The sequence below is a fragment of the Bombina bombina genome, chromosome 8 (genome assembly GCF_027579735.1).
Source record: "Bombina bombina isolate aBomBom1 chromosome 8, aBomBom1.pri, whole genome shotgun sequence".
NCBI classification, from domain to species: Eukaryota; Metazoa; Chordata; class Amphibia; order Anura; family Bombinatoridae; genus Bombina; species Bombina bombina.
In genome coordinates, this window is record NC_069506.1 from 57,439,841 (window position 1) to 57,452,347 (window position 12,507).

The following is a 12,507-nucleotide window of genomic DNA, read 5'->3' on the forward strand; positions in this document are numbered from 1 at the left end:
ATTTTACAAATTTGACACTTTTGCTTCTTCGGAGGCTGTTTTTGGGAGAAAGGTTCTACAGGCAGTGGTTCCTTCTGTTTAATGTTCCTGCCTTGTCCCTCCCATCATCCGTGTACTTTAGCTTTGGAATTGGTATCCCATAAGTAATGGATGACCCGTGGACTGAACACACTTAACAAGAGAAAACATAATTTATGCTTACCTGATAAATTTATTTCTCTTGTAGTGTGTTCAGTCTACGGCCCGCCCTGTCTATTTGAGGCAGGTTCTAAATTTTAAATTATAACTACAGTCACCACTGCACCCTATAGTTTCTCCTTTCTCGTCTTGTTTCGGTCGAATGACTGGATATGACATGTGAGGGGAGGAGCTATATAGCAGCTCTGCTTGGGTGATCCTCTTGCAACTTCCTGTTGGGAAGGAGAATATATCCCATAAGTAATGGATGACCCGTGGACTGAACACACTACAAGAGAAATAAATTTATCAGGTAAGCATAAATTATGTTTTTGACTATACTGTCACTTTAACTTTAATTGATAGAGCAGGAAACATTTTGTCATCCTACATGCAGGGGGTAATTTCAGTGGATTTTGCCCATGAGCAAAACCAGCGTAACATTTAAAAACTGTTGGTGTACTCTGTAAAAAGCTGAAAAGTTTTGCCTGGGGTTTTTCAAGTCCTTTTAGCTGTAGTATAGGACCACAGCAAAATAAAAATGGGTGATCATGAGTGCGTCAACACCGAAAAGGCTCATCAGCCGCATTTAACATGCTTATAATTATGAAATAATTAGATTGTGATCCACCCCATAATTTTGTAGAATATAACTGTTTTCAATATGCATAATCAATATTTTCTAAACTCATGTATTTATACAATAAATTAGGGCTCGGCAAACCCAGGTGCCAGGTAGCCACTGGCTCCTATAATTTTTCCCATGGCTTCTATATTTCCATTGTCTGGCTCGTAAAAATATGTCAGGCTTCTAGATAGTCTTTATGGCTCCTAAATTTTAAACCGATTGGTGGACCCCTGCAATAAATTATATTTATGAAAAAAAATCTTTTTAAAGGGATAGAAAGCTCATACTTGAAATGTGCATGGGAACATGTCAGTTTTGTCAGTCAGTTTCATGCAGGGTTAGCAATGCAGGCTTACATAGCAGTACTGTAAGATCATCTGTTCACATCTCTTAAGTGAACATTTATAAGTGAGGCACAAAGAATTATACAAGAATTGAACAAGGAGTGGACAAGGGATAAGGCAAGTGCTGTTTTTATACTGAGTTGTATACACTGTTTGACTATTTTGTAAAAATGCTAAATATCCTTTTTATTCCTTTTTACCACTTTTTGTCTGTTTAACAAACTACTTTACTCAATTACTCCTTACCCCTCACCACCTGCCCTGTTCATTAGCCCATCTCTCTTAACCTCACCTTACTTTTGTATTCATGAACTTCACACATTCCTAAAGACTCTCTCTCCCCCTTGCAACTCATCACAAAAACAGTCTCACTACTGCAAATCCACAGCTCATCTCATGTCACTCTCCCTCTTGCTCATACTAGCTGCTGGTGACATCTCCCCCAATCCTGGTACCCCACAACCACAACTTCCTTGCCCTGCACACCCATGTGTGCCCTTCAATAGACAAAACTCTGGTAACCTTAATCTTATTCCTCTTGCATCTAGAGCCACCACCCCTTCACTTGTGCACTATGGAACTCTCGCTCTGTTTGCAACAAACTCACTTCTATCCATGACCAACTTATCTCCCACTCTTTCAATCTTCTGGCTCTCACAGAAACCAGGCTCTCTCCTTCAGACACTGCTTCATTTGCTGCACTGTCACATGGTGGTCTCCACTTCAGCCACACTCCTAGGTCTGACAGACAAGGAGGTGGTGTTGGTATTTTACTTTCCTCTAGTTGCACCTTTCAGCAAATACAGCCCTTCTCTTCCCTCACATTTTCTTCATTCGAAATACACATGATTCGCTTATTCTCTCCCTTCTCTATATGCGTTGCAGTCATATACCGCCCCCCTGGCTCCGCAACTCTATTTCTAGATCACTTTGCCTTTTGGCTACCTTACTTCCTTTCCTCGGATACCCCTGCCCTCATTCTCGGTGACTTCAACCTGCCTGTTGATAATCCCACTGCCTCCTCTGCAAAACAACTTCTGCAACTCACTTCCTCTTTCGGCCTGTCAAAATGGACTCTCCCACTCACAAAGATGATCACTCCTTTGATCTGATTTTCAGTTATCGATGCACTATCTCAAACTTCACAAACTCACCTTTTCCTCTTTCTGACCACCACCTCCTCACTTGTACCATCACCTCCCTCCCTACAACTCTCCTCCTTCTACCCCAACACTAAACTTCACAGAAGAATCAAGTCATTAGATCAGCAACAGCTCGCTAGCTCTCTCGAACCTTTCCTGTTCTGATGAATCCATCTGCCACCATAACTCCACCCTTACATCGGTCCTTGATAACCTGGCCCCACCTACCATAACTCGGAAAATATACACTCATCCTCAGCCCTGGGATACTCCTCTGACACGGTACCTGCGCAAATGTTCCCGTACTGCTGAGCGACACTGGAGGAAATCTCGGAGTTCTGCTGACTTTCTTCACTATAAGTTCATCTTGAACTCTTACTATTTTGCCCTTAATCTACATAAGCAACATTACTTCTCCACTCTTATCTCTACTCTTTCTTCAAACCCAAAACGTCTGTTCTCCACATTCAATACTCTTCTCCGCCCACCCCCACCTCCCACCACAACTTTTCTCTCAGCCCAAGATTTTGCCAGCTACGTCAACAACAAAATCGACTTCATCGGAAATTAAATCAGCTCTCAACATACTACCGGTCTCCCTCCCCCTCAAAAGCTCACAATCATCCAAAACCCATTATCATTTGTATGCCGACTATATCCAACTCTATCTCTCTGCACCAGAACTACCTCCTTCCTTGCTAACCCGTGTCACTAACTGTCTCACTCATATCTCATCTTGGATGTCCTCTCACTACCTCAAGCTAAATCTCTCCATAACTGAGCTCCTTATTCCCCCCCCCTTCTTCCAAAATCTCCACCCCCCCATGTCTCTATAACTATTGATAACTCCATCATTACCCCAACCTCACATGCTCGATGTCTTGGGGTCACACTGAACTCAGATCTTTCTTTCACTCCTCACATTCAGTCCTTGGCTAAAGCCTCCACCTTAAAAACATCACTAAAATTAGACATTTTCTTACACAAGACACAACAAAGATTTTAATCCACTGTCTCATCCTTTCCTACCTCGACTATTGCAACTGTTTCCTCTCTGGTCTCCCTAGCTGCCGCCTAGCTCCTTTACAATCCATAATGAATGCCTCTGCCAGGCTCATCTTCCTTGCGCGTCGCTCTTCATCTGCCGCACCTCTCTGCCAATCCCTTCACTGGCTTCCTTACATCTCACACCTTGTCTCCAGATACTCTCCCTCCCGTCCCCTTCGCTCCGCTCATGATCTCCTACTCTCCTCCTCTCTTGTTACCTCCTCACATTCCTGTCTTCAAGATTTCTCCAGACTGGCTCCCATATGGAACTCTCTGCCACAAGAATCTCTCCTAGTTTTAAAAGCTTTAAGTCCTCCCTGAAGACTCTACTATTCAGGGACACTTACAACCTACGCTAGTCTTCCTATCTCCACTGCTATCCCCTAAAACCCCATAGCATGTAAGCCTATGAGCCCAGCTGTTTGTAGTTCACCTTCATAAGAGCCGACTACAACAGTGCAACTCTTGGCAGGACCCTCCCTCCCCATTAAATCCCTGTAATCGTTTTTATATACCATCTATGTTTATAGCACTGCGGAACCTGTTGGCGCTCTACAAATACCTGATAATAATAATAATTTTGAATAGAAAAAATGTGCAATATACTTCCATTAGCAAAAATGCTTTTAGTAAAAGTTATTACTGTTTTCAGCAGCATACTTACATATGCCGTGAGTATCTCATGCACCAGCATTCAAACACTATACCTTCTCAGATAGTTAGCAGTGGTTGGTATGACACACATCAAGCCTCTGCTAGTTCATACACACCACTGCCAGCACTCTGGGCAGGCATAGGGTTTGAAACTTGATATTCTAGTCCCACATAACATACGTACATATGCCACTGATACAGCAAAAGCTTTTACTAATGGAATTATATTTCAATTTTGATCGTTCTGTTCCTTTAATATATAATGACACTGAGTACAATAGATTTCAGTTCTCATGCTGATCGTTTGATTACAAGTAAGAATAAAATTTAATACTCAAAAGTTTTCTTCATGTATAGCAGCAGTTATATATATTAAAATATGTGGATGATGAAAAAAGTTGAACAATTTATTCCATAAAAAAAATGATGTTAGAAAGGAAATTGCACCATTCTATATATTTATAAATTCTAACATTCTCTTAGTATCCTTTCTTGAAGAGCATACTCAGGTTGGGTTAGGAGTGTGCATGTGTCCAGAGAACTATGTGGCAGCAGTGTTTTGCAGCAATGTATTTATTAATAATATTAAACATTGTTGAAGACTAGAGGGAGCAGAGTTTGCATATCAGTATTATAGTGTATAATGAAACAACGTTGCAATATACTTTCAAAATTTATTTTGCCCCCTTGAAATGCACCCTGCTGACTTCTCAAGGCTAACTCTGCGACATATCTACCCCTAATTGGCTTTATCAGATAATAACTGCCAAACGATGTACTTTATACTAACTTTCACAGGGTGGAGTTTGGTTATTGAAAAAATGCTGTAAAATGGATGTTAATTTGTTTTACAAATGTTAAAGACTTGCCTGATACGTTACTCTATAGCAACAGAACAGAAATGGCATGTAAGTACAGGGTGTATACTGTCCCTTTAACTGCCTTTAGAACCCTTGTGACCTTAGTTTCTAGGAGGCATTTCTGCTTGTGCATGAGTGTGTCACATTCCTCTGCTTCTCCATTATACTGGGAGCATTTATGCCTAAAGCCATGCACTTGTGTCCGCAGTTCACAAACACATTTACCTGCTAATCTATTTGGGGAGCCTGGATAATCTCCAATCAATTCACAGTCAATTTAGCATGCAGTAATTAAAGTCTCATCTATTGTCTACTGCTGGGCTGAAATAGGCTGAGAACTGTGGGAAACCAAGTAGTAGCTCTGTTTTTACATAATTGTGTGACCATTGTTACAAGCAGTCCAAGATGGTATCTTTAAGGTATATCTGATACATTGTTTGAATAATGACCTTACGTTTGTGCCTTCTGAATCTACAATCCAAGTGTCTTGTCAGACTGAAAACATTTTAGTTTTGCTACTGGTACATACATATTTGCAGGTTCATTGCAGACTGAAATAAATTATAATACAATTATATTAAAAATACATTATATAACATAGCTGTATTTTTTACATAAATATAGTACAATTATAATATAAATATATTATATATATATATATATATAGATACACACAGACATACACAAACACAAATGCACATGTATAAATATATACAAATCTTTATTATTTTTAGGAACATAAAACTCGAATTTCAAATGCACTTGAATACATTTGAATTTTGAAAACAAAGTTATACAACACACATCTATTAGCAGCAACGAGAGCCAGTAGTAATGTTTGTATTAATTATTTGTGATTTAAGTGATAGCCAAAGTAACAAATGATAGCTGAGTAGATCTATTGTATGAATATAGGTGCACAGGGCATATGTGCATATGCCTTGTTAACAGTAACAACTTTCACTAAAAACGACAAAACTTTTATTTCAAGGATTTGTTGCTAATATGTGGTTATTGCAAAAATGCTTCTATCCAAAACAGAAATGCATTCACATGGAATTCAATTTTCAGTTTTATGTTTAACCTTTAACCTATTGAAATATTGCCCTTTTATATGTATAATATAAATAATGTGTTTGACGTCCCTTTTAAACACTTTCTAGGCAAAACGGAACATTATTGTTCTAGCAATATCTAATGAGCACTGTGCAAACAGAATATGTAAAAGCAGGTATTATCTTAAGATGATTGTCACACAAAGTTACATATGTTTGTGATTCTCACGAGTGATTCCTGATATTCCAGTTACACTAGACGCCTTGGCAATCCTTCCTATTGGGCTTCAGGCCATGTCAGTTTTGAAAAGTGTGCTTGTCAGCCAGCCTTGATTGCATACAGAGAAGAGAGGTCAAATGTGCAAGTCTAATAACAAATATGTATCAGTGTAAATTGCTAATCCATCATCAGTATGTATGTGGTCAAAACAGATCACTCTCCAGCTTCCCACAAAAATGAAACATCGCATTTAAAGGGATCTGTAAGTTAAAGGAACACTGAACCCACATTTTTTTCTTTCTTGATTCAGATAGAGCATGCAATTTTAAGCAACTTTCGAATTTATTCCTATTATCAATTTTTCTTCGTTCTCTTGCTATCTTTATTTTAAAAAGAAGGCATCTATGCTATTTTTTTGGTTCAGTACCATGAACAGCACTTGTTTATTGGTCGGTTAAATTAATCCACGAATCAGCAAGAACAACTCAGGTTGTTCACCAAAAATGGGCTGGCATCTAAACTTACATTCTTGCTTTTCAAATCAAGATACAAAGAGAATGAAGAAAGTTTGATAATAGGAGTAAATTAGAAAGTTGCTTAAAATTGCATGCTCTATCTGAATCATGGAAGAAAAAAATTGGGTTCAGTGTCCCTTTAATTTACATTTTCATGATTCAGACAGAGCATACAATTGTATAGCACTTTACATTGCACATTTTTAGCAAACTGACCTATTTTTCTTGGTAATCTTTGTTTAAACTTGGTCTCTCTCCCAAATCCCACTGTTAGGTTGATTTCTGATTCTGCCTCCTGTAGTTCCAGGTTGTGTAGGGACAAGAACCCCTATTTTCTTGCTCCCAGTCGTGCATTGCTGTTTCCGAGCCCACTTAGGTATGCTTTTCAACAAAGTATACTAAGTGAACAAAGAAAATTAGATAATAGAAGTAAATTGGAAAGTTATTTAAAATTGAATGCTCTATCTGAATCATGAAAATAAAATTGTGCTTCACGTCCCTTTAAAGGGACACTGAACCCAATTTTTTTCTTTTGTGATTCAGATAGAGCATGCAATTTTAAGCAACTTTCTAATTTACTCCTATTATGAATTTTTCTTGGTTTACTTGCTATCTTTATTTGAAAAAGAAGGCATTGAAGCTTCTTTTTTGTTTCAGAACTCTGGACAGCACTTTTTTATTGGTGGATGAATTTATTTACCAATCGGCAAGAATATCCCAGGTTATTCACCAAAAATGGGCCGGAATCTAAACTTACATTCTTGCATTTCAAATAAAGATACCATGAGAAGGAAGAAAATTTGATAATAGGAGTAAATTAGAAAGTTGCTTAAAATTGTATGCTCTATCTGAATCACAAAATAAAAAATTTGGGTTCAGTGTCCCTTTAATGTCCACCCCCCCAGGCATGCTAACTGTAGAATGGTGGTGATGTGTTTATGTGTCAACCCTGCCTCATGCTACATTTATGGAAAGTGGTGGGTGGGACTTTCCCAGGTTCTGACAATCTGCCAGCGTTCATGAGCTTCTCTCCTTTGTGTTACACACACTCCTGACAGCTGGGTGGGGGGCCTTGTTTTCTGGCAACAGAAGTCAATTTCACAAACATGAATGAAAATGACTGTTCCTCCTGCAAGCTCCCTGATTGGTCACACAGTGTGGGAAAGTTGTAGCTGCATAACTCCAGGGCAGTGACCTGCAGACATAGGAGTATAAATATAGCCCACAGAGCCCAGGGACTGAGATCTACCACTATAACTCATACCATGGCTGCTAACAGTGAAGCCCTTCTCATCTGCAGAGAGTATTCTGAAGACAAACTTACCACTAAAGTGAAAACCAAGGTAAGAACTGATATCTATCCATATAATTGTTTTGTTTTTATTCTGCATAGCAATTTCATAGTCTGTAACTAAAATGATATATTTATTATAGACGAGGAAACCTATGGTTGAAAAGCTGCGTAGGGATAGAATTAACAGCAGTATTAACCAGCTGAGGAATCTTCTAGAGCGAGAATTCCAACTTCTTCAACCAGACTCTAAACCAGAGAAAGCAGATATCCTGGAAATCACTGTACAGTTCCTCAAGCAACAGATACACTTCCATTCAGTGGGTAAGTGATTTTATATTGCTAGTCTTAAATGGACATGAAACCCAACATTTTTTTTTTTTACGATTAAAGGGACAGTAAAGTCAAAATTAAACTTTCATGATTCAGATAGAGCATGTAATTTTAAACAAATTTCCAATTGACTTCTGTTGTCAATTTGTTTCGTTCTCATGGTATCTTTTATTGAAGAGTAAAACTATATAGGCTCATAAGAGCTCAGGAGTGTGCATGTGTCTTAAGTAGACTATGGCAACAGGGTTTTGCAACATTGTATAACAAAGCTACAAATAATGTTGCAAAACACGGCTGCCACAGTGTACTAAAAACACGTGCACACTCCTGAGTTCTAATTAGCCTACCTAGTTTTACTCTTCAATAAATGATACCAAGAGAATACAGCAAAACTGTTAACAGAAGTGAATTGAAAAGTTGTTTAAAATTGCATGCTCTATCTGAACCATGAAAGTTTAATTTGGACTTTACTGTCCCTTTAAGATAGAATTTTAAATAACTTTCAAATTTATTTCTATTATTCTATTTGCTTCATTGTCATTTTATACTTTATTGAAGGAGCAGCAATGCATCACTGGTAGTAAGCTGAAGACAGCGGTGAACCAATGATAATAGACATATATATGCAGCCACCAATCAACAGCTAGGGCCCAGCTCCTGAACATATCTAGATATGCTTTCCAACAAAGGATACAAAGAGAATGAAGCACATTTTAGAATAGAAGTGATTTCGAGAATTGTATAAAATTTAATTGTCTAATTGATTCTTTAAAGAATAATTTTGGGTTTCATGGACCTTTAAATACAATAACACTTAGGTACTTATAATTACAAATCCAGGGAGCCACATATAGGATTTTGAATTTCACTTATGGCCAAATTGACAGTTCTAGATATTAAAGATTGGATGTGTTAAATTATCCCAAAAGCTCAATAACAAGACTATTGGGGTCATTAGTTTCTAATACGTATTCCTGATTTTCTTCTTTAAACCCAAATTGACCATAAATTACCTCTTACTTACTTAACCCTTTCATGACAGGGTTAAAGTGTCTACATCGGAACACCTGTTCCGATGTAGACAAATTGAAACTACGCGATCGTGTATACGATCACGAGATTTCAATTATTGGATCGCATCTGGGGGGCGTCCCTACAACCCTAGGAACGCCCTCCAGACCGCGATCAAGTCCTTGAAGCGCAGAAGGCTTCAGGACAGCCGTTTGATATGACGTTCTATTCCATCATAACGGCTTTAAAGCCCAGTGTAAATATGACGGAATAGAACGGCATAACGGCGCTAAAAGGTTAATTGCCATGGATAGAGCAAAGGTTATGTAAACAACGGACTGCCTTGCAATTTTTTTGTTGCTGAAACTTGAACTTGGGGATGGCAAAAAAAAAAAAAAACTAAAAAAAAAACTAAAACCAGCTTTATTAGCTATTTTAGTTGTTGCACATTAATCTAAATACAAACACCATTTTCTGGTTCCTAAAAAAATCCTACAAAATTAACATGGCTAGAAAGTGAATTTAATATAATTTAAAGCAAAGTTTCCAATGTATCTATTTCTCTTGGTAGCCTTTGTTGAATTTTCCATGATAGCATACTGTTGTAGCTTTAGGAGCGTGCACGTGTCTTCAGCCCTATAAAGCAAAGCATCAGTGTTTGCATTAATGTTGTAACCATTATGCATATAGTGCTGAAGACACGTGCACACTCTTGGGTCTGCCTTAGTATGCTCTCATTGAAAGGTGACAAGTTTTAACAAAGTATAAAGAGAAAAGTTTGATAATAAATTTGATGAGTTTTTGGAACTTTTTTTCCATTGTAAGCTCTGTCTGAATCATGAAATTTTAAAGGGACACCAAACCCAATTTTTTTTATTTTGGGATTCAGATAGAGCATGAAAATTTAAGCATCTTTCTAATTGACTCCTATTATTAAATTGTCTTCATTCTCTTGGTATCTTTATTTGAAATGCAAGAATGTAAGTTTAGCTGCCGGCCCATTTTTGGTGAACAAACTGGGTTGTTCTTGCTGATTGGTGGATAAATTCACCCACCAATAAACAAGTGCTTTCCATGGTTCTGAACCAAAAAAATAGCTTAGATGCCTTCTTTTTCAAATAAAGAAAGCAAGAGAACGAAGAAAAAAAAAAGTGATAATAGGTGTAAATTAGAAAGTTGCTTAAAATTGCATGCTCTATCTGAATCACAAAAGAAAAAAATTGGGTTCAGTGTCCCTTTAATTTTAATTTCTGTGTTCCTTTAAATGAATAATACATTTGTTAATGAATTGCATTCTTACATTCCTGTTGCTATGTTATATATATATCGAAGTTTAATACACCCTATACCACAATGTATTTTGTAACAGTATGAAATTTAAAGGGACACTGTAAAAAAAAAGAAGCTATTCCCTTATTTTACTGTGCACTTAACTTCTAAGAATAACAAGAAAATTAAGAACATTCGATAATAGAAGTAAAATGGACAGCTGTTTAAAATTGTATGTTCTATCTGAATCATGAAAGAAACATTTAGCGTTGTATGTCCTTTTAAACACATAGTCAATGTTGCACTCCTGGAACACCTCCAGTCTACTTCAGTTATTTATATGGCTAGTGACTGAGGCATACACATGTATGCCTGCTTGTTATTTGCCCACCAGCAATATCTTCATCTGGAGTGGCACAAGAGCACAAATTTGAATCCCTTTGCTGCAGTTAAACAAATAGTAAAAATGAATTTGTTTTAATATAAAGGGGTCAAACATAATCCTTTAATAATTTTATTTAACTATTTTTCTACAAAATTCACCATTAAAATATGTTCTACAAAATAAAGACTTTTATGTTAGCATGTCTCATTAATGCTGATTTTAAATATATATCCCTAATGTCTTTCTTTCAGATGATATCTCTGTAAAGAGGAAAGTTCACCAACAGTATAACCAAGGATACGCCAAGTGCTTGCACGAGACGCTTTCCTTCCTAACTGGTCATCGCATTGAGGAGAACACACAGGTCAAGATATTGAACCATTTTCACCAACTAGAATCACATCTCAGAGTTCATTGTCAGGACAGAAACTCTATTAATAAAGTTGCCTCTCAGAAGAAGCAAGCTATGACCTCTGATGTCACGCCGCTCTGGAGACCTTGGTAGAAGATATATGGTAGAAGATATAATGAACGTTAATTAAACATTAAAAATGTTACACTGTTTATAATAAGAGGAAATTATGATTCATTTAATGGATTCATCTTTTCTGTTGGGTTCATTCTCCCAAATATTTTCTCATCAAAATATTTCCTGAATAAATTCAGTTTTTGCTTCATAATGAAGAAGATATACTTGATATGCAAGATAACAATAGATAAATGGATTACACCAATTATATTAATTTAGATTGGTGTCATAGTGATTTTAATTATTTTGGATAGTATGTTATTATCTAAATGTATATATAAACTCTATCAAAACATATGCATATATAATGTATACTTATGTATGTTTAATTTGCCAACTTCTTTTTCTTGCTGGTGAATACTATGTTCTACAATATTTGTAGGATTTTGTACAGTATTGTATTGGTTCATTTTTTTGCAATATTCTTTACTGGATTACTAATCTGATTTTTTCAGATGTGAGTAAGGCTGAAATGTATTGATATTATTTCTTGAGAAATAAAATAACATTTGACTTATAACTCTGGGAACAGTGTACGTTCTTCTGTATATTGCATACCAAACATACAGCTAGCCAGCACCTTATACAAGATAGTTGTAGGCATTTGTCTCTTCTTTAAAGATCAAGAAAATTGAATAAGTTTTAAAGTCCTTCAATTAAAAGATGCACAAAATCTTGTAAACTGTACAAATATGAATGTATCTATCTATCATCTATCTATCTATCATCCATGTATCTATCACCTTTCTGTCATCCATCTATCATCTATCTATCTATCTATCTATCTATCTATCTATCTATCTATCTATCTATCTATCTATCTATCTATCTATATCTCTCTAACTAACTAACTAACTAACTAACTAACTAACTAACTGTCTATATCTATCTATCTATCTATCTATCTATCTATCTATCTATTTATCAATTTATCTATCTGTCATCCATCTATCATCTGTCTATCTATCTATCTATCTATCTATCTATCTATCTATCTATCTATCTATCTATCTATCTATCAATCATCTATCTATCATCTATCGATCT

At 36.6% G+C, this 12,507-nt stretch overlaps 1 protein-coding gene across 1 annotated transcript; it reads left to right on the plus strand.

Annotated features, from left to right (window-relative positions):
* Positions 1 to 7,692: 7,692 nt before the first annotated feature.
* On the plus strand, positions 7,693 to 11,980 carry LOC128637990 (transcription factor HES-5-like). Its single transcript, XM_053689874.1, has 3 exons — positions 7,693 to 7,985; positions 8,077 to 8,257; positions 11,183 to 11,980. Exons 1-3 carry the CDS (start codon positions 7,908 to 7,910, stop codon positions 11,434 to 11,436), a joined length of 513 nt encoding a protein of 170 aa, XP_053545849.1. The 5' UTR covers positions 7,693 to 7,907; the 3' UTR covers positions 11,437 to 11,980.
* The last annotated feature ends 527 nt before the right edge of the window (positions 11,981 to 12,507 follow it).

What these genes read in the sequence shown, in the direction of transcription:
- LOC128637990 (XM_053689874.1), top strand. Translation starts at nt 7,908, where the DNA reads ATGGCTGCTAACAGTGAAGCCCTTCTCATCTGCAGAGAGTATTCTGAA. An exon ending in CCACTAAAGTGAAAACCAAG is followed by an intron (nt 7,986 to 8,076) that starts GTAAGAACTGAT and finishes TATTTATTATAG; the next exon opens with ACGAGGAAACCTATGGTTGA. An exon ending in GATACACTTCCATTCAGTGG is followed by an intron (nt 8,258 to 11,182) that starts GTAAGTGATTTT and finishes TCTTTCTTTCAG; the next exon opens with ATGATATCTCTGTAAAGAGG.